Source organism: Camelina sativa, chromosome 8, assembly GCF_030686135.1.
Source record: "Camelina sativa cultivar CO46 ecotype springtype chromosome 8, ASM3068613v1".
NCBI lineage: Eukaryota > Viridiplantae > Streptophyta > Magnoliopsida > Brassicales > Brassicaceae > Camelina > Camelina sativa.
In genome coordinates, this window is record NC_141887.1 from 9,135,611 (window position 1) to 9,161,426 (window position 25,816).

At 30.8% G+C, this 25,816-nt stretch overlaps 3 protein-coding genes across 4 annotated transcripts; 2 read left to right on the forward strand and 1 right to left on the reverse strand.

Annotated features, from left to right (window-relative positions):
* Positions 1-751: 751 nt before the first annotated feature.
* Positions 752-3,359, forward strand: LOC104709375 (uncharacterized). Its single transcript, XM_087461049.1, has 3 exons — positions 752-1,991; positions 2,328-2,358; positions 2,669-3,359. The coding sequence occupies exons 1-3, from the start codon at positions 752-754 to the stop codon at positions 3,357-3,359; spliced, it is 1,962 nt and encodes a 653-aa protein (XP_087317175.1).
* A 10,777-nt stretch (positions 3,360-14,136) lies between these two features.
* LOC104706844 (homeobox protein knotted-1-like 3) lies at positions 14,137-17,088 on the forward strand. 2 transcript variants are annotated; one of them, XM_010423067.3, is made up of 6 exons: positions 14,137-15,174; positions 15,569-15,689; positions 15,809-15,993; positions 16,163-16,294; positions 16,394-16,530; positions 16,612-17,088. In XM_010423067.3, exons 1-6 carry the CDS (start codon positions 14,464-14,466, stop codon positions 16,649-16,651), a joined length of 1,326 nt encoding a protein of 441 aa, XP_010421369.1. In that variant the 5' UTR covers positions 14,137-14,463; the 3' UTR covers positions 16,652-17,088. The 2 variants fall into 2 exon arrangements, with proteins under 2 accessions (XP_010421369.1, XP_010421370.1); XM_010423068.3 differs by having other exon boundaries at positions 14,138-15,174; positions 16,620-17,088.
* A 3,413-nt stretch (positions 17,089-20,501) lies between these two features.
* On the reverse strand, positions 20,502-21,405 carry LOC104706845 (uncharacterized). The gene has a single exon (XM_010423069.3). The coding sequence runs from the start codon at positions 21,004-21,006 to the stop codon at positions 20,572-20,574; it is 435 nt and encodes a 144-aa protein (XP_010421371.1). The 5' UTR covers positions 21,007-21,405; the 3' UTR covers positions 20,502-20,571.
* Between the last annotated feature and the right edge of the window lie 4,411 nt (positions 21,406-25,816).

Consider the following 25,816-nt stretch of genomic DNA (forward strand, 5'->3'; position numbering starts at 1 on the left):
AAGAACCAGCCTGGAATCTTTCATCAATATTGTTCATCGTCTTTTCGATATTGGGTGGAGAAGCATGGCCTAAGATACTCAAATGTGTCGAATTCATGACCAAAAGTAAGCAAGCAATGTGGGTGTGGTATGGCCAAACGCAGAAGAACTGAGAATGAAAGAAGAGGAGAGTGGAAGAGTGGTCCTGGTCCATAAAAGAAAAAGAATTGAAATTGAAAATGAAATAACTTGCTTCTTCCTCTCTTTGCTTTTTCTCTATTTTGAGTGGTCCACTTTTCATGGAGAACAGTCTAATTTTGGAGTTTTAACTTTGATGAGCATACTACTACTATATGTCTTATTCCTCTTGACTTTTAATTATTACTCCTTTGAGTCCTTTCTCTTTTTTTCACATTCCTCAATATCTATGAGTTCCTCTAGTTAAACAATTTGAGATCAGTCTATATATAGTTTTTGTTCCTCTTTCTATCTCTAATGTTTTATTGATAACTTATTGTAAAAACTGTATTAATATGATGATTGATTTTAGTTGGTTTATTCTGGTTATCTTAACCAATGTATATTTAGTATTTACTAGATACTTGTATATAAGTCTTTGTATATATTCAATTGTGGATAAGCAACAAGAATAACAAACTTTTCAACGTTTTCCTCTCTTCTTCTCTGATATGGTATCAGAGCACAGAAGCTCAAATCTCGATTGATTCTGATCAGGTTCTTCGTTTTTGAGCTCCGATCATCTCGTTTCATCATGGTTGCAACTCGCGTCATACGCAAACCTACTCGATCAAAGTCAAGCACAAGTTCCGCTGCTAGGAAGACGTCTAAATCAGCCGATGTTGATGATTCTCCTCTGAACTCTCCTCTGATTGCTAGATCTAAAGCTTCGCGAGCCATCATCTCATCAGGATCACCCAATCCAGCTCCTTCTCCGTTCTCTATGCATAGCGCTAACCATCCAGGTTTGATTCTCATTGCTATTCGCTTAGATGGTACAAACTATGATGATTGGGATGCTACTATGCGTATTGCGTTAGATTCTAAAAGGAAACTAGGTTTTATTGATGGTAGCTTACCTCGTCCTGATGAATCGGACTCAAGCTTCCCTTTGTGGTCTTGTTGCAACAACATGGTTAAATCATGGTTGTTGAACTCTGTATCACCTGAGATCTATCGGAGCATCCTGCGAATGAAAGATGCTTCTGATATCTGGCGTGATCTATACAGTCGTTTTCACATGAGTAATTTGCCTAGAACCTTTAACATCACTCAAGAGATACAAGATCTCCGTCAAGGTTCTATGTCTTTGATGGCATATTACACAAAACTAAAGACACTATGGAGTACTTTGGAGACTACAGAAGAAATTAATGAACCTTGTATTTGTGGTAAAGTTGATCGTCTGCAACAGAAGGCAGAGAGAGCTAAAATAGTCAAGTTTCTTGCTGGATTGAATGAGTCTTATGCCACCATTCGGAGACAAATCATTATGAAGAAGGTTCTCCCAAGTTTGGCAGAAGTCTATAAAATTCTTGATCAAGATGATAGTCAGAAAGGATTCTCCAACTTGAATGTTGCTCCTTCTGATTTTCAAGTTTCAGAAATGGATCCTTTTGGACTTGATCCTACTATCTGCTACGTTCAAAATGGTCCTCACAAAGGCAGACCAATTTGTTCTTTCTGTAATCGGGTTGGTCACATTGCAGAACGGTGCTACAAGAAGCATGATTTTCCTCCAGGTTTTGTTTCAAAGAACAAGAATGCTAACAAACCTGTTACACCACAGCCTGTAGCAGCACAAGTGACTTTGGCTAATCCTAATCCACCTTCAGTCATGTCTCATTCAAACTCTCCTACGATGGAAAACATGATTGGAAATCTCAGTAAGGATCAGCTCCAACAGTTTATTGCTCTATTCAGTTCACAGTTGCAGACTCAGGGCACTCAAGGATCTAATGAAGCTAGTTCCTCTTCCAACCCTGAGTACACTAGTATTGATTTTTCACCCTCTACCTACTGTTTTATTGGTATCTTGACTGTAGCTAAAACCACGGTTACACCTAAGACATGGGTGATAGACTCTGGGGCTACTCATCATGTCTATCATGATAGAAGCTTATTCTCGGATATGGATACTTCTATCGTGAGTTATGTGAATTTCCCAACAGGCTCAACAGTCAAGATCAGTGTAGTTGGTTCAGTTAGGATTAACAGTCACATTACTCTTCAGAATGTGTTGTTTATCCCCGAAATTTCGCTTGAATCTCATCAGCATCAGTTCTCTTGGTTTGAGAGTTATATTTGATCCCTATTCTTGTGAAATCCAGGATCTTACCAAGGAATTGAAAATTGGAAAAGGTAGAAGAGTGGCAAATCTCTATGTATTGGACGATGAAGATTTAGAAGTCTCAGCCAATGCAGTAGTAGATGTCAGTATGTGGCATAGAAGATTAGGGCATCCTGCTTTCAGTAGATTGGATGTCATCTCTCAGTCTTTAGGCACTACTAGACATAAGAATAAACGCGTAGCTTATTGCCATATTTGTCACCTTGCAATACAGAGCAAACTATCTTATCCTTCTCCAAATAACATTTGTAATTCAAAGTTTGAGTTATTGCATATTGATATTTGGGGACCTTTCTCAGTTGATACTATTGAATAATTTAGATACTTTCTAACTATTGTGGATGATCATTCAAGAGCAACCTGGGTATATTTGCTAAGAAATAAATCAGAAGTTCTTACAGTCTTCCCTGGGTTTATTAAAATGGTTGAGAATCAGTACAATGTCAGAGTTAAAGCTGTCAGATCAGATAATGCACCTGAATTGAATTTCGCAAGTTTTTATCATGAAAATGGGATTCAGGTTTTTCAATCTTGTCCAGAGACACCAGAGCATAACTCTGTGGTTGAACGCAAGCACCAACACAATCTCAATGTGGCTCGTGCACTTATGTTTCAAGCGAAGCTTCCACTGCATTTTTGGGGTGATTATATATTGACTGCAGTTTTTCTCATCAATAGAACTCCTTCACAGCTTCTCTTAAACAAAACGCCGTATGAAGTTCTCACTGGACAGTCTCCTGTTTATGATCAATTGAAGACCTTTGGTTGCTTGTGCTATGGTTCTACTTCACCAAAACAGAGAACCAAGTTCATGCCTCGGTCTAAAGCTTGTTTGTTTTTGGGTTATCCTGCAGGTTATAAGGGATACAAACTCATGGACTTGGAAACTAATAAATTTTTCATTTCCAGGAATGTCATTTTCCATGAAGAAGTGTTTCCCATGAATACAGAACCAGAGAATGACACATCTTTGAAGTTCTTCACACATTCTGAAGTTCTTCACACATTCTGATTTTGTGCCTCCAGGTAATCTGACTTCTATTCCATCTATTCCTTCTCCAGTTCCTCAAATTTCTTTCCCTTCAAAAATTTCTGATCTTTCACCACAAATTTCTAAGAGAACAAAAAAAAACTCCTACTCATTTACAGGAATATCATTGTTATTCTCTCCATTCAGATATTCAATATCCTATTTCAGATTCTCTTTCTTATTCAAATATTTCACCTTCTCATCTCTCTTACATCAATCACACCACCAATATTCATATTCCCACAACTTATGCTGAGGCACAGGAATCAAAAGAATGATGTGGAGCGGTTGATACAGAGATTGGTGCAATGGAGGCAACAAATACTTGGATGGTCACTACTTTGCCTCCGGGTAAGAAATCTGTCGGGTGCAAATGGGTTTTTACATTGAAATTTTTGGCAGATGGTAGTCTTGAACGATATAAGGCGAGGTTGGTGGCAAAGGGTTTTACTCTGAAGGAGGGGTTGGATTATACAGAAACGTTCTCTCCAGTTGCTAAAATCTACTATCAAGCTATTACTCAAGGTCTCTGCTTCAAAGAAATGGATCCTTACATAGCTTGATGTCTCAAATGCATTTCTTAATGGAGAATTGGAAGAAGAAATTTACATGAAGCTACCTGAAGGATATGCTGAAAGAAAAGGTATCACTCTCCCTAAGAATGTTGTTTGTAAGCTCCTTAAATTGATTTATGGTCTTAAACAGGCATCTAGGCAGTGGTATAAGCGATTTTCTTCTTTGTTATTGAGTCTTGGATTCACAAAAGGCCATGGTGATCAGACTTTGTTTGTCAAACCAGTTGGTAGAGATGATTTTGTTGCAGTTTTGGTGTATGTTGATGATATTGTTATTGCCAGCACTACAGATATTAAGGCTACTAAATTGACAGCGGCTCTGAAGCAACTGTTCAAGCTACGAGATTTAGGTCCCCTGAAGTACTTCTTAGGCCTGTAAATTGCTCGAAATTCCACTGGCATCTCTTTATGTCAATGCAAGTATGCATTAGAACTGCTCTCTCACACTGGTATGTTAGGATGTAAGCCTTCTTCTTTGCCAATGATTCCTAATCTGAAGATGTATAAAGAGCAAGGAGATTTGCTTGAAGACAGAAAGCAATATCGTCGGATTGTTGGGAAATTGATGTATTTGACCATTACTCGGCCAGATATCACCTTTGCCGTTAACAAGTTATGTCAGTATATATCAGCACCTCACACTCCTCATTTAGCAGCTGCTTATCACGTGTTGGGATACATTAAAGGCACTGTTGGCCAGGGACTTTTCTACTCTGCTAATGCTGATCTCACTTTGAAGGGTTTTGCTGACTCTAATTATGGGGGCTGTTTGGATAGTAGACGATCCACTACTGGTTTTACGATGTTTGTTGGTGACTCTCTAATCTCTTGGCGATCAAAGAAACAACACACTGTTTCTCGTTCTTCTGCAGAGGTTGAGTACCGTGCCCTTGCTCTAGCTTCTTGTGAGTTGGTATGGTTGAGTGTTTTGCTTCGTGATTTGCGTGTCAACACTGCTGTAGTTCCTATTTCATTCTCTGATAGTACCGCAGCTGTGTACATTGCCACTAACCCAGTTTTTTACGAAAGGACGAAACACATTGAAATAGACTGTCATACAGGCAGAGATTGCTTGGATGTTGGTCTTCTGAAACTTCTTCATGTCAACACCGAAGATCAAGTGGTTGATATTCTAACTAAACCATTGTTTTCTCCTCAGTTTGAACATTTAAAGTCCAAGATGAGTATTCAAAACATTTTTCAGTGCACATAATATGATGATTGATTTTAGTTGGTTTATTCTGGTTATCTTAACCAATGTATATTTAGTATTTACTAGATAATTGTGTATAAGTCTTTGTATATATTCAATTGTGGAGAAGCAATAAGAATAACAAACTTGTATATATTATTATTTATTGGATTATTACATGATTTACGTGCAATATGTCTCATTGATAAAATCTTTTGTTAACCAGTGCCAACCAAGAAGATTAGTAGGCCCAAACTGAACTTTTTTTGTTCACTAATTATATAATATATACAAACTAATAAACAATGATAAAGTAGAACCATATAAATAAATATGTTGCATTTAACTTTTAGGAAACAACCTAAATATGAAAAAAAGTGGAATCAAAATATCAATAATGTTGGGATTTCAAACCAAAATTGTTTGTCTTTGGTTTCATATGATTCACGTCTTTGGTTTCATGATTCACGTCTGTGGTATAGAGTTCACACTTCACACCAACGCTGCATACACTCTCTAATATAAATTAGGACTATTAAAAAGTAGGGTCTAAAAAGTATGTGAATTTTGAGTTATCAGCATATAAAAAAACTGACCATCACAAACATAGTGTTAATATTCAACTACAGTAAAACCTCTATCAATTAATAGTTTATAAATTAATAAACACTATAAATTAATAAATTTTGTTAGTCCCAAATTGGGACAATGTAAAAAATAACAAAATTCGATAAAATAATAAAATAATAATTTTTTTGAAATCTCCATGTAAAATATGGTCCCAATAATATCATAAATTAATAATCATGTAAATTTATATATATATATATATGCTTATATAGTAAAGTATGTAATAGTATAGCACATGTCTTAGCTAAATTTGGTTGTATTGATAATAGCTATTACTCTGATTATGTATCAAAGCCTGATTGGCTATACAACTCTCTTTGTAAAGATTTGCCTTAAATCAATATATTTCATTTGTGGAAAAAAAAGTAAAGTATGTTTCGCTTAAACCTCATATTTATAAAATAATTATTATGTTGTATCTTCAAACTATAATGATATAAAATATTCTATAACATTTCATAAAACAGCTAAAACTTTTTAAAGTTTTTAATTTCTAAATATGCATCATTTAATTTCTAAATATGCATCATTTACATTTTGATAGTTAGATAGACTATTAAAATATGATAATTGATATTCTTATTAATGAATTTGAAGATTTATGTCATGTGTATAAGTGAATTTGTCTATAATATTTGTAATTCATTGTCAATAATATTTTTCAATTATTTCAAATTAAATTCCAATAGCATAAAATTTACAACATCCAAAATTTTAATCTTATTTTACAAAAATTGTCTCTATTTATAATTTTAAAAAAATTAAACAATTAAAAATATACCTATAAATTAATAATTATTAATTTACACTATAAAATAATAATTATTAAATAATATATAAATTAATATCACTATAAATTAATAAAATGTATTGGTCCCAATATTATTAATTTATAGAGGTTTTACTGTACTACCTTTTCCAGTGATCGGTGATCTGCCTAGTTTATTACCATTGGCGGCGGTAATTCTCTTTCAATTTTTTCTTTTTTTTAACTAAATATAAATTTGGTATGTTTGGTGTAAGCATTTTTTCGGGTTTTAAGAGGGTTAGATTTTTTTTTTTTTTGCACAAAATTCCTTTGAAAATAAATTGTTATTCATTTTTTTTCTACTACATATATTGCTAAATTGCCTTGCAAATAGTCTATCTACAAGGTTTAGTGAAATTTTTTGTCAATTAGCTTCATTTATTTTTCATCTCTGCCCCCACAATTTCAAGTTTTCAACTAACCTGTTTGACAAAATCCTATAAGAACTCCACTGTCGGCAAATTAATTGAGATCTCTTATTATATTATTATGTATTTCATTTTATTTCCTTACATTTCAACACATATTATACAGTTAAACGAGTTGACGAAAAAAAAAATACAGTTAGACGACTAACGACTTGTAATTAATTGTGTGCATATAAATCAGCTTGCAAAAATTTGGGGCCGTTTCTATCTAGATGAAACATGCATTATGATGTTGTTCATTCACGTTGTATAAATAAAAATAAACGAAAAATATATATATATATATATATATATAATGCAAGTATGTAACAAATCCAATTTAGTATTTTACTGTTGCATAGTAAGTAAAACAGTAATGTGTCATAGAAAAGCATAGATATATTATTTCTCGCTTTTGCTTTTTAAACTATTCTCGGAAGTCGTAACTAAAATAGTATTATTTTACACTTAAATATAAAAATTAGTAACCCAATATATCCTCTAAAGTTAATTTTATTTTTCATTATGCCTTTGACACAGCATTCTGAGAATTGGATGGTTGTGTTCAGCTTTAAAGAAAAGGACGCAAGCGAAGATCAAAAGGTTGTGAAAAGGACACACATTTCCATTCATAATAGTAAACGACTTACATAAGCCTCTCTCGATAATGATGACCCAAAGGCAAATAAGTACATTTCATTGTTTAGTCAGTGACCGAAGGACATGCTCACTGTTCGATAATCTCACGTTTTCCGTAACATAGTTAAACCGACGATCATTATTAAATTTTAAGCTTACAAATAAGGGAATAAAGTCAATGCGCAAATGAAAGAGCGAGAAGTTAACGACGATTTTAGTTAAAATCACTCCGGTTTGCAGCTAACCGAAGCACGATGAACCGGATAAATATGTGTAGTGGTGAGCTAGACCTAAAAAGGGTTTGTAGCTGGCATAAACCATGAAGTTTTATACGAAATGTAGTTATGTAGTATTTGTTTATGTCAAAAATGTTATCTTTAAATTAGTTGCGGGCACTTAAGCCTAATTGCTTGTGTTTTTTTTAGCCTATAGTTTCGTCTTCCTTCGAATCTCGTTTGAAATTTTATATTTTGTATTTTCAACGTCTTTTGTTTTCCTTCCAAGATACAAAGTTTCGAGCATATCTGTATATTTTACTTAATATAACGATATTAGTTTATATATTGTTTAGACATGGTATTTTTTGTATAATTCCACATCAAGTTTCAATCATAAAATTTATAATAAAAAAAAACTGAAAAACAATTTTATAAATAAAAAAAAAATGGAAGGTCGGTATAAATGATATAATGGAGTCTCCTTTTGTCAGAATACGACAGATATAAAATTTGAAAAATGTTTTCATGAAAATATTTTTTTTTGTCAGAGCCAAATTGATTTTACCTTAAAGAAATAAATAAAAAGGGTTTTATATATATATATATTGAGAATTTGTTTTGTGGAAAGGGAAGGAATAGTAGTAGTAGTAGGGGAGGGGGACCATTTTGGAGATAGAGCTTAAACAGTTGGCTATTTAACACACAACAACTGGAACCACGCGCTATGTAGTCCCCTCACATTATATTTTCTTTTCCCTTTAATTTCAATTTTCTTTTTTTTTTTCTGATAAACAAATTTTTTTTTAATATAAATCAATCTGATTTGAATGAATGTTCAGTTAAGAAACAAAACAATATCTTATTATAGTTTGAATTTATTCATTTTCTTAAATTCAAAAAAATTGCATAACTGGAAAAAATAATGAAAAACTAAAATTTTAAAAATAAATATATCTTCTACTAAAATAAAATTCATAACAAAAAATGAAAAATTATAAGGCAAATTTATTTATAAATCAAGAATCCAAAAATTTCTAAAAATAGAATAGAATTCAAATTAAAAATATAATAAAATTCCAACTATAATCTTGATTTAATAATATCGTAGTTTCTTATTTTATTAATACATAAAACTATGGCTTGGAATATTCGCATCAAAAACTTTGAGGAAAACATGGTTTAAAAATATCTGAATCGAACTATAATTAAAACTTTAAAAATTCATTAACGAATTTTTTAAAGGCCTATATTTCAAGTATAAATTTTTTTTGACTCAAACCCAAACTCAAACCCGAACAATTACCTTAAAAATCCGAATCTAACCCCTTTTTGCTTAGCTTTGTATTATTTCATTGATTTTTGAGTATTTTAATTAGTTTGGGTATTTCTATTTCTGATATTTTTGGTGATGATTTTTTGGATAGTTATAGTTTTCTTACCATAATTCTTCCGGTGATTCGAATAATTTTGCATAGTTTAATATTTTTGATAGTTTTTGAAGATATGAATATTTAAAATATCCAAACAGATCCTATAAACATAAATTCAAACATTCGAACCAAAATTATAAATCAAACTTGAAAGGATAATAAAACTCTCACAAAACTAATCCTAATTAAACTGGTTGGGATGGTGCAGACGCCATCAGGCCAGTTTTTTCGAATCTGTTGGAGGAGTTATTTTTGCTCAAACTACTTTTTCCTTCTTTCTCCCTGACCAGGATCACACAAGAGCTCAACGTAAAGACAGATTGTCTAGTCCGTTCTTAAAAATCTTTATTTTCTGAAAATTTATGTGTAAACTCTTTCCAGAATTATTTTTTAATTTAATTAATGTTTCACCTAAAAAACCAACCCTAATTTTTGTTTGCCCATTGTTGGGGTTAAAACAGACCTTCCACTTTAATTAAGCCGGCGGCTGTCAGCCCTAAGTCTGAAAAATCTAGGATTGGTCCCCACGTTTCTTTCGTTTTTTTATCTCCTTTTCGATTTTTTTATTATTTTGTCGTATCTATGATTTTTTTTCTTTATACTAATATATAATAATTAATTATATCAGCTCATCTTTTTATTTATATATTATTTATTCGGGAGGGAGGAGGGTTGCATCAATCCAAATGTACGGTTGGGATTCTCTTATCCCCAAACGCATGCTATTAGCTTTGTGTGAGGGGACCACAAATCATCTGTGGTCCAAACAACCTCCTCTTGACGCGTGTCCTCTGTTATTTTGGCCCGCCCGAGTTAGCGATGTGATTTATGGTCCCCCCTTCTTTTTTCTTCATCACCGGTTATTTCCGGTTGATTGGTTTATACCAACCGATTCTGAAATATTTGTGGTTTTAGCTTCCACTAATTTACATGGCTAATCCGAATCAAAACATAACAAATTCAATTATGTATGGCTAATATTAGCGCTGTTAGACTGTTTATAAATTATAATTTTTGTTTGACCATTGTAAATGGATAATCGTTTATAATGAGATAAAACTTTAAATATTTTGGTTATGAAGTAGGTGACACAAAGAAGTAAAGGATAAATTAAACGAATTGGTGTTAGTGTAGGACAAAATTTAAAAGGTTAGAGAGAGAGAGAGAGAGAGAGAGAGAGGGATGTTAATTGTGATTAAGAGATAAGAAAACTTTTTGAACTAGATTGGTTCTTTTGTCGCCTTCAATCAATGTTTCTTACTTTTCGTTGATGTTCTTCTTCTCAGGCACAATTCGTTTTCTTTTTTCATTCTTATGTAGCTAGATTTGTATCAGTTATCGTCTTTTGTTTTGTTTGTATTTTTTCATGTTAGATATCTTCTTTGCTCATATTTTTAAATTTTAATGAATGGATTAGATGGAAATAAAGTTTGCATTAGACACACACATTTGTCTTATTTTTTGGCCAACAAAGCAATTGATTTTTTTAATTTTTATTCATTTTATGATTTTGACCTTTTGTTTTAGTTTAGTGACGAAAACGAAAAAGTTGTGATTTTCCTCACGCTCCATGGAGTGACGTGGAAAGCACGCTCCAACCTTTACGGGGGTCGTCGCTACGTATTGCGTCGCTGTAGTTGTTTGGTTGTTTTTATTTGTTTCTGTTATTATCCATTTGTACTCAAAATAACTCAATAAACCTAAGTATGACTCACTTGTAGAATATTCAGTTCTTGATGGAGAATATTTCAAGATATAAACAATTTTCTGACTTTAATGAAAACATAGTCATACAAGGACTTTAAAAAATCACTAGAAAAATGAGATACACGAAAGAACAGAAAATGAAGGTTTTCGATGCTGAGGTCTAAAAAAAGTGTGATCGTAATTATAGAAAGATGTGACAGAAAGAAGAAAAATATTACGTGTGTTATTTAGTAATTAAGAGATCAAGTTTAGCATATAATTAGTAAATGTGTTATCCATCATATTTTTTGTTTTTTTTTGTTTCTGTACTATGAATTTAAATCTAGTGTAATGTAATATTAACGAACTAGATTAAGACCTATGCTAGAACATGGGTTGAAATTCATTTTATTTACGTTGTAATTTTTTTATCAAATATAATTTATCTGATTATTTAAAAAAAAATTTGGATAAAATATTATGTAATAAAATCATATATGACCTGAAAAAGAAACTTATTTTGTAGGTTTTATATTGTTAATGATTCTAGATAAGTACTCGTGCTATAACACTAGTTAAATTTTATTTTATACAAAATTTTGTATATTTTCTATTTTAAAATAAAATTTTAATGTGTTGTATTAGTTTATGTACGTGAAATTATTTCAACAATGTATATTCTACCTCATGACTTGAATGTCATTATAAGACATAATTTTGTGAATTTGGTTTTAAAAAGTGAGTAATTATATTATGAGTAATTTAATATATTGTTATACTTTTTGTTTTAATATACTTGGTTTTTTTTAATTCTTTCATATTATAGTGACATATTATTGACATTTCTATAACAAACCAATTTAGAGTGTTTATAGTTTCTAACTTTAATATCAAGTTTCAATATTTTAAAAATATTTCAAAATAAATTATTTAAAATTCAACAAAAAGGTATGAAATTGAATTTAAATATTCAAAATTTAACTCGTTACTTAGTAAAAATTTTAATTCAATAAATATTATTTTTAAAGAATAATATTAATAAAAATTGAATATTTTATAGATTGACTCATTTATATCTGTTTTTTAAAATTCAACTTATGGTATATCCGGAAATAAAACTATTTTTAATTATAATAAATAATATGAGAATTTTTTTGTTTCACAAAATAGACTCATACATAACAATGAGTGAAGTATAATAATAATTAACAAATTAATATGTTAAGTTAGATATCAAATTATTTTATTTGATGAATAATTTAATAAATAAAATTAATATGGTAAGTTAGATGATATCAAATGATTCTTTAGAATATTTTCTTTAAGATTTTCGGAAACAATAAATCCAAACTATACAAATAATAAAAAAATATAATCTATAACCTATTTATAAACTTATTAAAATTATATAGTCTATACAATAATGTTATGTACTTCGGTTTATACAAGGGATTAGACGGGATATCAGATATGAACCATTTCATATGGTTGAGTATGCATGTGAATCGAAAAGTTTTTACATATTATGTAGTATGTTATGTATGATCGTGCATGTTTCAATTCAGAGTTTCACACGTGTAGTTTGGAACAACCTCGCCTTTTTTGGTTGAGTAAGATGACATGTGGCTCGACATTTATATAACTAAACTGAATAAAAAGATTTCATTATGCAATAATTATTAATTGGACTGATTAGTGGACACATTTGATGAAGTCGTTTCTTAAAAACTATATCAGCAAGCACAAAAACAAACGGTTTTGAACTTTGATAATATAACTTATATGTTAGCAAACATTTCTGTTACTTATCATCCCTGTTCAAAAACGCAGTTGCTGAGACCGATTAATCATCGGTTACACGTTTGGCGGAGGGCAACCACTGCGATTTCATCTTATCGGCAAACAAATCGGAATTTTTTGAAAAATTCAGTTTTTTGAAGTTTAAAATATGATTTTTTTTGTAGATCTATGATATAGGGATAAAATCTACATGAAAACAAACAGAACCCGCAAAAAAAAAAAAAGAAGAAAACAAAAAACGGCACAGATTAGGGTTTATAGGGTCGCATACACAATATATTCGTCATTTCGTTTTTATTTAATTGAAATTCTATAAAAATAGGCATAAACTACATAACATAGAGTTGAACTATGGTTCGGAGTAAATGTAATACACCCTTAACCACTGGACTAAGCTAGAATTTCTGTATTTATTCGCAACTTTCACTACTTATACCAATAAATACATAAAAATACCTAAAACTAGTTTCCAATTAATCCCCAAATAATTGATTAGTCGTTAAGCGATACCTCACTATCCGATCAGCATCTAGCGATTTTTATCATAGACTTAATTGCTTATATATCACTTATTATCGGTGAATACTATTCATCAGGGATCCTGCGGTAAAATCTGAGCGTGAACATACGCGCTGCTTCATCTTAGATAAGTTGCGTCTATAAACTCAACACGTAGCACTATCTTTAGAAAAAAGGAAATACATTTATTATTTCCAACAATAAAATAAAATAAAAAACATAGTTGAACTTGGCAACGACCATTCTCAGCCGTCCAATTCTCAATAAATCCAGTCACCACTAATAATCAACGACTCAGATTAGTTCATGACGACCTACTTTATATAATTATTTAATTTTGTCGTGACCTAATCTTTTATTTGTTCATTAGTCACTTATTTTATATACTATATATTTCTTGAGGTCTATGTGGTCCATTGTGATTCGAAAAGTGAAAAAACAAAACATTTGTGTCAACCATAACTTATTTATTTTTTCAAACGCATTGTTTGTAGTGTGTACTGAATATTAAATATCTTTTGCTTTGAATATTTCCCGAAATATTGTAACGTTAATTTATGATGTCGGCTTTTTATTTTTCCGAAATATCACTATAAAAGAAAAGTTTACATCATTTTATTGTTACAAAAAAAACAGTTTATCTTTTCTAACACAAAAGTTAATTTAGAGTTGAAAATCTTCCACGCCAAAATTAATTTATTCTCTTTTTTTTTTAGATTTGTTATTAATAAAATTTTTAACAAGTCTCCAAATATCGTACTAATATTCTAATAGTCAGATTAAATACGTTTATGTACTTCATTTGTTAATTACTATTTTGAAAATATAAAATTCGATTTTTTTGATAATTAACGTGAAAAAAAATAAAGAGAGAATAAAAATATCGGAATAAATGGTCATCTCTCGATCTCTCTCTCAGCTCTGTACAAGTCTGAACACATATATACTCTCAGATATACATACACACCACAAAACCATATACTTTTCCAATTTTTTAAAAACAAAACTCAAAAAGTTTCTGTGTCTTTTTTTTTTTTTTTTTTTTGGAGAATTGAAACATATGAAGCAATCGTCATAGAAGCAGCAGAGATTCACCTTCTTCACTTTCCTTTCTTTATCTTTCCCTCTCAGAAACAGAGAACCAAAAAAAAAAAATTCAAAAAAAAAAAAAAGCCAAAAACGATGGCGTTTCATCACAATCATCTTTCTCAAGACCTCTCCTTCAATCATTTCACCGACCAACACCAACCACCTCCTCCGCAACCGCAACCTCCTCCTCCTCCTCCGCAACCGCAACATTTCCAAGAAGCTCCTCCTCCTAACTGGCTCAACTCAGCGCTTCTCCGCTCCTCAGACAACAACGGCAACAACAATTTCCTCAACCTCCACACAGCCACCGCGAACACAACCACCGCTAGCAGCTCTGACTCTCCTTCCTCCGCCGCCGTCGCTGCTAACCAGTGGCTATCTCGCTCCTCTTCCTTCCTCCAACGAAACAACAACAACAACAACGCGACCGCTTCCGCCGTTGTTGGAGACGGAATCGATGACGTCACTGGAGGAGGAGGAGGAGGAGGAGGACCGGAGACGATGATTGGCGGAGAGATGAAAAGCGGAGGAGATAACAAAAACGACGGAGGAGGAGTCGCGGTGGCGGACGGGGTTGTGAGCTGGCAGAATGCGAGACACAAGGCGGAGATCCTCTCTCATCCTCTCTACGAGCAGCTTTTGTCGGCGCACGTTGCGTGTTTGAGAATCGCTACTCCTGTTGATCAGCTTCCGAGGATCGACGCTCAGCTTGCTCAGTCGCAGCACGTCGTCGCTAAGTACTCAGCTTTAGGCGCCGCCGCTCAAGGACTCGTCGGCGACGACAAAGAGCTTGACCAGTTCATGGTATTATATATACACATAAATTTCGGTTTTTTCTCTCTTTTTTTGTTTTCATTATTTTATTTAGCACAAATTTTAATAAGTCACACACATGAAATTAATTAGGTTTCTTGATTTTGAAATCTTAATATCAAGATTTGTGTTTTTTTTTTTTTTGGGGATAAGCAATGGCGTAAAGATAAAAAATTCCTAAATTTTTACATTATCTAGACCTGGACCAGAAAAGAAAAAAAGAAAAAAAAAAGACAGAGCTTATGATATAACTATTATTGGTTGTGAAATAAAAAAATTTGAAACACAACAATCTTTGTTACAGAGACAAGTTCAGTTTTGTTCTTTGTCAATGTTTATTATTGTGTGTTTTAATGTATTCAGTTTTGTGGTTGTAAAATTACAGACGCATTATGTGCTGCTTCTGTGTTCTTTCAAAGAGCAATTGCAACAACATGTGCGTGTTCATGCTATGGAAGCTGTGATGGCTTGTTGGGAGATTGAGCAGTCTCTTCAAAGCTTAACAGGTTGGTGAGAATCAATGTTTAGCATTTGGTTTAAAATCTTATGAGCTGTTTCATGAAGTGTTACATTTGACAAAGACGAACTCTTCTCATTTATTGTTTATTTTTTTTGGGTGAGATAGGAGTGTCTCCTGGTGAAGGGATGGGAGCAACAATGTCGGATGATGAGGATGAGCAAGTAGAGAGTGATGCTAATATGTTCGATGGGAGCTTAGATGTCTTAGGGTTTGGTCCTCTGGTTCCTACCGAAAGCGAGAGATCCTTGATGGAAAGAGTTAGACAAGAACTTAAGCATGAACTCAAACAGGTAATAAGAGCTGAACTCGTTCGATGATCTTCTATATTAGACCCAATACTTATCACTTCTGAAGCCTCTAAAGTTTATATATATATTCTGAACCAAGTAGCAGTGGTAGTATATGAGCAACAACAACCATGATCTAACAATATGTAGAACCTTTGTTTTGGTGGAAAAGGGTTACAAGGAGAAGATAGTAGACATAAGAGAGGAGATACTGAGGAAGAGAAGAGCTGGGAAATTACCAGGAGACACCACCTCTGTTCTCAAAGCATGGTGGCAATCTCATTCGAAATGGCCTTACCCTACTGTGAGTTCTCTCTCCTCTCTTTCAGTAACCCCAAAATCTCTTTCAGAATTTTACTTCCAATTCCTTCAATGAGCATATCAAATTATTGATATTTTGTAGGAGGAAGATAAGGCGAGATTGGTGCAGGAGACAGGTTTGCAGCTAAAGCAGATAAACAATTGGTTCATCAATCAGAGAAAGAGGAACTGGCACAGCAATCCATCTTCTTCCACTGTCTTAAAGAACAAACGCAAAAGGTATATAGTACTTCTTTTGTCTTGACCGAAAACGTATCGATTGGACTCAAAAAGTCTGAAACTACTTTGTTTGGATGAAAGCAATGCAGGTGACAACAGCGGAAGAGAGCGTTTTGCGTAGAAAGAACAGAGATAAGTGAATTTGGGAGGTGGAAGATGGAATTCGAGTTTCAGGGTTTAGGGGTTAAGGTTGAGAAATTTATGGAGGAGTTTGGGTTATACAGAGAGAGGGGACAGTATTAGAAAGTAACTTTTTGTGCAATTACATAGTACGTAGTTTTGGTTTATGTGTCATGCTGCCCATATATTTTATTAAGTAGTACACAAACCCAAAAAAAAAAAAAAGATTAAAAAGAAAAGGAGATTCAGGCTTTTGTTTAATGTTTGTTGTTGTTTGTGTTTGCTTGTCTGCATGAGTTTTATTTATGAACCATCAGATAATCATCATCATCATTATGTCTTGTGAGTAAGAAGATAGCGAGAGGAGAGTATTGTGATGCACAGTTTTTATAACCTTTTTTTATAGTTCAGTTCAGTCTATATGTTCCTCCGTATTAACCATACTTGTCTCCATCTTATCCGCTTCTTTTGCCATATTTATTACGATGTTACCACTCGAGCTATGCAATTGGCTTTGGTGAGTAAGTACATGTACATAGTAGATGAAGAAAATATCGAATAAGAAAAATGGCCAAAATCAATCTCAACAATTCTAAAAACGCTTTTTTATACCTAAACTTCAATACCCTGCAAATAACAATCTGAACTATATCAAAATTCAAATTTGCTACCTAAACTATATAAAATATTGTCAATTTTAACCTCTGTTCGAACAATGTTAAATCAGAGTTTAACAATGTTGAGTCAGACGATCTGTGGCATCCACATGGCACTGGGAATGACCAAAACTAAGTTATTTTGGTCATTTTGAGGTATATTGTGGCAAGAAACAAAACGTTTTACAAAAAAATAGGGTATTGGAGTCCATTTTCGGATGTGTTAAGAGACTTCATTTTTTGTCATTTCTTGCTACAAAATTCCCAAAAATGACCAAAACAACGTTGTTTTGGTAAGTCCCAATGTTACGTTGATGTCACGGACCGTTTGACTCAACATCATTAAAGTCTGATTTAACATTGTTCGAACAGAGGTTGAAATTGACAACATTTTATATAGTTTAGGTAACAAATTTGAATTTTAATACAATTCAAGTTGTTATTTACAGGGTGTTGAAGTTTGGGTATAAAAAAGCGTTTGGCAAATAGTTGGAGTTGATTTTAGCTGGGTACTTTTGTGATTTAATATTATGAAACATGTTCTTTTCTACTCAATTGTTTATTCATCTTTGTTGTTTCGTTTTATCACGTTTGTGACTGATAGCCACAAGTTACACGAAAGTTTTCGACGAGATTTTTCTATCGATCACGGGGTGTTTGTGCACATGAACTGATGATTAACAAGTTTCATTTATCGAAGATAGATGTCAAAGTGTAAGGATGAACAATGTCATCATCAAATTTCTAATGGGCTTGTGGACAAAAACCAAAAGAACTTATGTATATAGATGTCAATTGGGCTGTCTACCGAGCAATGGACGTTTTTTGTGTGGACGATTCTGTTTATGGGCTATAGTTGGGAGGTCCACAACGGACAACAGTCCAAAATATGGGCATGTCCAATCTATTTTTATTTTTGTTGTTTCACTTATAAATCTAAATTTTATTTTGTCGTTTCTTTTATAAATTTTTTTTTTTTTTTTTGTTTTCTCTTATAAAATATATTTTATTTTTAAGGTTTTCTCTTGTAAAATATTACAAGTTAATATCTGAAAATTAAGGATTTTAAGGTTAAAACCTTACATTAACAAGAAAAACTTTAAGCATAATAACATAAGCATAACAAGATTCAAATACAGTACATTACAAAACTTTAAGAAAAAAACACATTAACTTAAGCATTACACTACAATAATAGTCCTTTTCTCAATAAACTTGAACTCATCACCTACAATATTCAAAAGAGTATTTGTTAGATTCATCACCTACATATTACAATATGCAAATAAAATGTAGAATTCTTACCAATTTCTTGAAAACTCTGAATCCAATACCTTGCACATATAAAAGCTTGCACATTAGTAGGTAAAAGACAACTCCTATATTTGTTAACATGTCTGTGTGTGATATGCTAACAAGAGGGGTTATTGATTTGGAGCTTATAAATACGAAGGATGAGTATCTCCCATCATTACCGGTTCAGCTTTTCAGTCTCGACTCCATTGAGAGTTTGGAAATCAGAGGATTCTCTATCGATAATGTTCTTCCAAAACTCTCCTCTTGCCCTCAGTCTGGTACTTTAGTCATCAGATTGCCTCGAAAGCTTTGAGGACAATTCATGTAACATCTATGAAGTAACATGTCCATCTTGTTCTGGTGTCTTCTGGACAACATAAACACGTTTGCTATATATATATATATCTTCCCATTAAAATCGAAATTAGTATGTACAGTAAAACCTCAATAAATTAATAATGTTTGGACCAAGACATTTTATTAATTTATAGTGATATTAATTTATAGATGTATTTTTAGTTTTTTAAAAAAAAAAATTGAATTGAGACAATTTTAGCAAAATAAGATTAAAATTTCGGATGTTGTAAATTTTATGGTATTAGAATTGAATTTGAAATACTTAGAAAACATTATTGACAGTAAATTATAAATACTATAGATAAATTCACTTATATACATGACATACATAAATTCCAATTTATGAATAAGAATATCAATTGTCGTATTTTAATAGTCTATCAAACTATCAAAATGTAAATGATGTATATTTAGAAATTGTAAACTTTAAAAATGTTTAGCTATTTTTATGGAATGTTATAGAATAATTTCTATCATTATAGTTTGAAGATACAACATAAAAATTGTTTTATAAATATAATGTTTAGGAGTAGCATAATTTATTATATTAGCATATATATATATATATATGTAAATTTACATAATTATTAATTTATAATATTATTGGGACCATATTTTACCTGAGGATTTTAAAAAATTATTATTTTATTATTTTATCGAATTTTGTTATCTTTTATACTGATCCGACTTAGGATTAGCAAAATTTAATTATTTATAGAGTATTAATTTATAAAGGTTTTACTGTATACTTATTTGAAATTGTGTACCTGGTTTGTATATGTATTTATTATATATATATTTACAAAAACTAATTAAAAATACCAATACGTGGAGAAAACATACAATTAATATAAAAAACTATACCTAAGAAGGACTTACCGCAAAAGTGTTTATGTTGTTCTCAAAAAGCTACCAAAAGCACTACACATATGCGTGATACATTAGGGGTATAAGTTGATATACCTAACTATTAACTATATTGACAATGTCTTTTCACTTGTTTCTCGCAGAATTTGAAGCTCCGCCATATAGTAAGCATTGTTATTATTATTATTTTTTTAATAATTAAAGTTGATACTATACTAGTTCAAATTTCCTAAGCGAACTAAACAAATTGACATCGATTGCCATGTATTTCATAATATCATTTATATATCAACTCATCTCAACAACACATATGTTCATGCTACAAATCATTTGGCCTACGACTCTAGCATGTTCGAGTTGTGAGTATCTAATGTCTAATTTGTACCGTCGCAATTTACAGGCACCAATTTAAGAGAAAGTATTATTAGTTATATATATATATATATATATATATCTTAGTTTTAGATATACATGTATTTGTGATAAGTCAAAATGTATCCTCGGGATAAACATGTATGTGTTAGGAATAAACATGTGAACCAAGTGAATCAGTAAAAAAAAACTAAGTTACTGTTTTCTGTTTACTAACTATTTAAACTATAGCTACCCAAATGGCCAATCACGAATTTAATTAGTGGCGATTGAACACCAAGTTAGAACCTAATTCATTACGAATTTAATTATAACCCCATAGGTATCTTTATATTAACATAAAGATAAAAAAAAAACATTACAAAAAAAAAAATCAAACTTTGGTAACAACCGGAGCTACAAACCTCTCCGGTGAAGGATCTTCACTACTACCACAACCGCCGTCATCAAAATTAAGACTATAGTTTTTAAGATCATAAGTGAAATCAACATCTCTCCTCATCTTCTTCCTGCTGTTACTAAAACTTCTTATAAAGTTTTTCCACTTTGGCCCCGCGATTTTCTCAGAAATCTCTTTTAGCCCCTTAAGTTTCCCACTCTCCCACCTTCCCCCTCTTTCTTCTTGCAAAGAGCCACCACCGCTCCATCCACTGCTCCGACTGCGATGCTCGAGACGCGCCTCCTCGTCGTCTCCTCCTTTTCGCCGCCGCCACCGGACTACACAGAGTTTACGAAAATACCCACATCCGCAAAACGCCGCCGGTTCATCGTAATCATCTGAGAGTAGATTCTCTCTATCAGTGGCCATGGTGATGATTAAAACAAAACAAAACAGAGTGGTGTTGTGTTGTGTTCTGTAAAAAAAAGAAGAAAATATCAGAGAGATAAAGAGTTGTTGTTATTATATATAGATGGTGATGATTATGACACGTGGCGTATCGACCGTTGGGTGATTATAGTGATCGGGTATGTAATTGGACTGTGATGAGAATGGTGTGACGGTGATGTGAGAGGAGCGAGGATTTTATTTTATTTTATTCGCTGGCTAATGATGAAAGACAGCTGTGAAGGCGGGGGCGAAACGGTTGCTTTCCTTCTTTTTTTTTTAATTTTGTCTTTAAGGATAATTATGAGAATGTTTTTGTTGATAAATACTAGTATTGTGTAAAATACTAAAAAGAAATTAAAAAAAAAGATTACGTTATCAGAAAAAGTGAAAGTTGTATACAATTATTATTTTATGAAGATAAGTGAATGCGATATTTTTTTTCAAAACTGTGCAAACTTATATATTTCTGTATTGAAGTTATGATAATTTTTCTTTTTCACTTTTTGATATCACTGATTGATGATAATAACAGAATAACAAATTTTAGTTTTGTATTTTTGTATTTTATATAATTCATTGGATCATGAAATTTCGGTGCAACTCTCATTTGAATATATAGAAAGAAAAAATATATTGACCAGATATAATTCTAAAAATGATAAATTACTAAAATAGTTGGTAGAGTAATTTTGGAATAAACTTCTGGAGTTCCAATCAACATATCTGAATCACGTAAGGTAATAATTTTTTTTGCAGATTTTCACCAGTATTAACCATTTAAAAAAAACAATTTTTTTACTTGACAAAAAAAAACACATATTGTTTAGATTATGAAATTAATAATTCAGTAATAATACATATGTTAGATCCAATAAACACCCTGCATTTATAATAATATATTGATTAATTTTAGGTTATGACTTTATTTAATTCTAGTGAACTTGATTAATCATCTAATAATATTACATCGTAGTCTATTATACTGGTTTATAAGTTTTATTTTTAGCTGAAAATTATATAACTAGGAAATTAAACAACGAAAGCAATAGTAAATTCAATATTTCAATCGCTAATAACAGTGATAATAAAGTAAGATAAGTAAAAGTGTTTAAGTAAAGACAAAAAAAACATTAGAGGCCGTTGGCAGGCTGGCAAATGATGATTAGCCGTTAGGTTAAGTGTAGATTTGCTAAACCACACCAAACCAACTCACAATATTAATAAAAGGCTGTCCATGTTGTTGCCTAAACTTATTTCATTATTATAACGATGACTCAGTGATCACCCCACTAATCATTGTATATGTTTTTGTCCTAATCACCATAACAAAGATTGCATCATGGAAAGTTTTTGTTTAAATAAGCTCGATCCAATCTAGAGTAGTACGTAAATCTTCCTATCTCACATGTAGCACTACTGCACTAGATATGGATTCAAACCAAAACTTGACTAAACTGTCATGAGAAAAGAACTTAAGAAGTATTAGTCAAACGAATGTTCAGAAATATTACTAAACTAATCTATATAATAATAAAAATCCGAATAAATGCGACCAACAGTTGTGTTTTTTTAATCATACATTTTGGATATTTTTTAAAAAGTCACGATAGATCATTAAAACAGTTATTTATGAAAAGCTACAACTGTTCACTCTAAAGTTGTGTTGATTGGAACATTCATATTTTTTGAAATATATATATATATATATATATATTTGTCTGTTTGAACTGTTTTTACTTTTTTTTTTGTCATGACACAAAATCAACTAATATTTCAATTTTAATGGTTTATACATTTTTCTAAATTATTTTCTAGCATTCATTCTTTTAACAAAAGATTTTTGGAATGACGAATCTAATTTACATCGTTTAGTTAATTTTAAATATAAAAGTTTAATGAAAATACCTAGAGTGTTTTTCCAAAAATTAGATGGATTACATAGTAAGTTTTTGGATTTGACTTTTCAATATGGTAATAAAGATGCTTTCATATATAAAAATTAAATAAAAATATTTATATATAATAGAAATCCGAATAAATGCCACCAAAAGTTGTGTTTTTCAATTGTACTTTTTAGATAATTTTCCAAAAAAATCTGTAGATAAATTGTGTGTTTTACAAAAAGTTGTGATTGTTCATTGTAACTTTTTTTGTAAAGTTGCAAGTGTTCATTATAGAGTTGTGTCTGTTTGAATATTCGTATCTTTTGAAATCTATATATATTTGTCTGTTTGAACTGTTTTCATTTTTTTTGCCATGACACCAATTAATATAAAATTTCAATCTCAACGGTTTTTACAGCTCTCTAAATTATTCTCTAGCATTCATTCTTTTAAAAGTAAAGAGATTCCTCCAATTCTTGATTTAACAAAAGACTTTTGGAATGATGAACCTAATTTACAACTTTTAGTTAATTTTATACCTAGAGTCTTTTTCCAAGAGTTAGATGGATTATATAATGAGCTTTTGGATTTGACTTTTGAATATGGTAATAAAGATGTTTTTGTTAAAAGGTAGTTTATATGAGTTTGTAGGTATAATAAAGTGCAGACACAACAGTTGCGATTTTTCGTAGTACTTTTTCGTAAGAAAATGTTTTTCTTTGTTTTTTTTTAATTCAAATGGTTGTATCTGTTCATTGTAGAGTTGTGTCTATTCACTATATTTTATTCATATTTTTCATTATAACTTTTCGTTCTAATAGGTGTGTTTATTTAAATAGTCATGTTTTTTTAACTCTCTTTATATTTGTCTCTTCATCACTAACTAACAAGTTCGTTGAAACAAATTTTCCATTTTATATTGAATCTAGATAATTGAATATATTCTATAATCTAGCTAAAATTTTAGAAATGATTATAGCAATAGAGAAAAATACAACTTGAATTTACAGTTGTGTCTATTTATCTTAACTTTCCGTTTAAAAAATATAATAACAATCTGAATAAATGAGAACAACAGTTGCAACTTTTCGTAGTACTTTTTTTGTTAAAAATTCGTTTTTTTTGTTCTTTTTAAAAAACTCAAACAGTTGTATTTGTTCATTGTAGAGTTGTGTCTTTCACTATATTTTATTCATATTTTTCATCACAATTTTTCATTCTAAGGTGTCTCTATTTAAGTAGTCATATCTTTTGAACTCTCTATATATTTGTCTCTTCATCAATAACTTACAAATCATTGTTTGTTGAAACAAATTTTTCATTTTGTGTTAAATCTAAATAATTTGAATATTAATATCTAATATTTAATGTTATTCTATAATCTAAATAAAATTTTAGAAATGATTATAGTAATATAGAAATTTAATCAAACTTAATATAGAATTTACAGTTGCGTCTATTAAACATAACTTTTCATTAAAAACTATTTTAATATTTAAAATTATTTTTATTTTGTTCTTAAGAGTTGTGTATTTTAATTTTTTGTTGATACTGTTTCACTCATTATTAAATATATTTTTAATTATAGTTCTTTAATAGAAAATTACATTACTCATTATAACCATTAGTTCAATATTCTCTCTAAGGATCACTTTGTCATAATGATTTTTAAAAAAAATATTTTAGCTCTTTACCATAATTCTTCATAAAAATATTTTATAATTATAATACTATAAATAATATGTTTTGCAAAGTTGCGTCTATTTTACATAATATTTTTTGTTATAAGTTTTCATTTTGATGATTATGTTTTTAATAACAGTTTATGTATTCAAACTATTCTATTACATTCAAATAATTTCATAATGTATAATTTTAAATTAAAATTTTTTTTCTAAAATACTTTCCCCGCGTCGGGGATCTGAGTCCTAATTTTTCATAAGTTCTTATATTCAACATTTCAACTTATAGATAGAGCCATATATATGTACCAAACATTGTCTCTGTGTTACAAATTTTACATGTTCGTTCTCGCCAGAAATATGTATATAATTATGTATACTCTTTTTTTAATTTACCAAAAGTATTAGCTAGTATATAGTTTTCATATACTTGTATATAATAGTTGGTTAAGGGCTCTGAAATGTCCAGTTTATTAGATTAATAAAGGTGTAACAGTGCTGGTTAATTCCGGTTAGATTTACATTGTACAACATAAGATCTTGTAACAAACTCTTTTAATCATTAATAAGAATATGAGTTTAGCAACCTTTTCTCTATCGATTCATGTTAACTGATATGGTATCATAGCTCAAATAGGATATTCAAGCCAGAATCCTCCATCAAATCATTTTTACTCTTAAAAATTCCAGAAACAACTATAAGAGAAAAACACTACATGATAATGAACTTTCATATTTTTAATAATGTTAAAGATTTATAGAGAGTGACTTTAATAAGATCAACTTCATGTTTATGCAGTAAAGAAATATGAGCAGAATCCAAACTAGTCTTTGCAATTCAACTATTTCCTTTGTCGGAGATACAATTTAGCTATAAAAAAAATAATCTATTTAACACCCAAAAAAGAGTTCTGTCAGTAGTAGTGTTATATGTTCAGTTTTTGAGACATTTAGATGGGCCTAATTATCTATATATAACTTGGGCCTTAATATATTTTAGTAATAGGGGTTTCATGAAAACTAATACTCTTTTTATTTTTAATTGAACATGAAAAATTAAATTAAATAATTTCATTTGTATCATGAATAAATTCTTCTAAAGATCTACCATAGTCGTTGAATACCCAAAAGTATATAAATATTAAAATAACACTTGATAATTAAGAAAAGTGAATAACAAAATGGTATGACAAAGATTTGTAACCATCAGAAATATAAAACGTT

Coding starts and splice junctions, on each gene's coding strand:
- LOC104706844 (XM_010423067.3), top strand. CDS start 14,464: ATGGCGTTTCATCACAATCATCTTTCTCAAGACCTCTCCTTCAATCAT. Junction 15,175..15,568: donor AAGAGCTTGACCAGTTCATG/GTATTATATATA, acceptor GTAAAATTACAG/ACGCATTATGTGCTGCTTCT. Junction 16,295..16,393: donor CGAAATGGCCTTACCCTACT/GTGAGTTCTCTC, acceptor GATATTTTGTAG/GAGGAAGATAAGGCGAGATT.
- LOC104706845 (XM_010423069.3), bottom strand. CDS start 21,006: ATGGCCACTGATAGAGAGAATCTACTCTCAGATGATTACGATGAACCG.
- LOC104709375 (XM_087461049.1), top strand. CDS start 752: ATGGTTGCAACTCGCGTCATACGCAAACCTACTCGATCAAAGTCAAGC. Junction 1,992..2,327: donor TTCCAACCCTGAGTACACTA/GTATTGATTTTT, acceptor TGTGAAATCCAG/GATCTTACCAAGGAATTGAA. Junction 2,359..2,668: donor GGAATTGAAAATTGGAAAAG/GTAGAAGAGTGG, acceptor TGAATAATTTAG/ATACTTTCTAACTATTGTGG.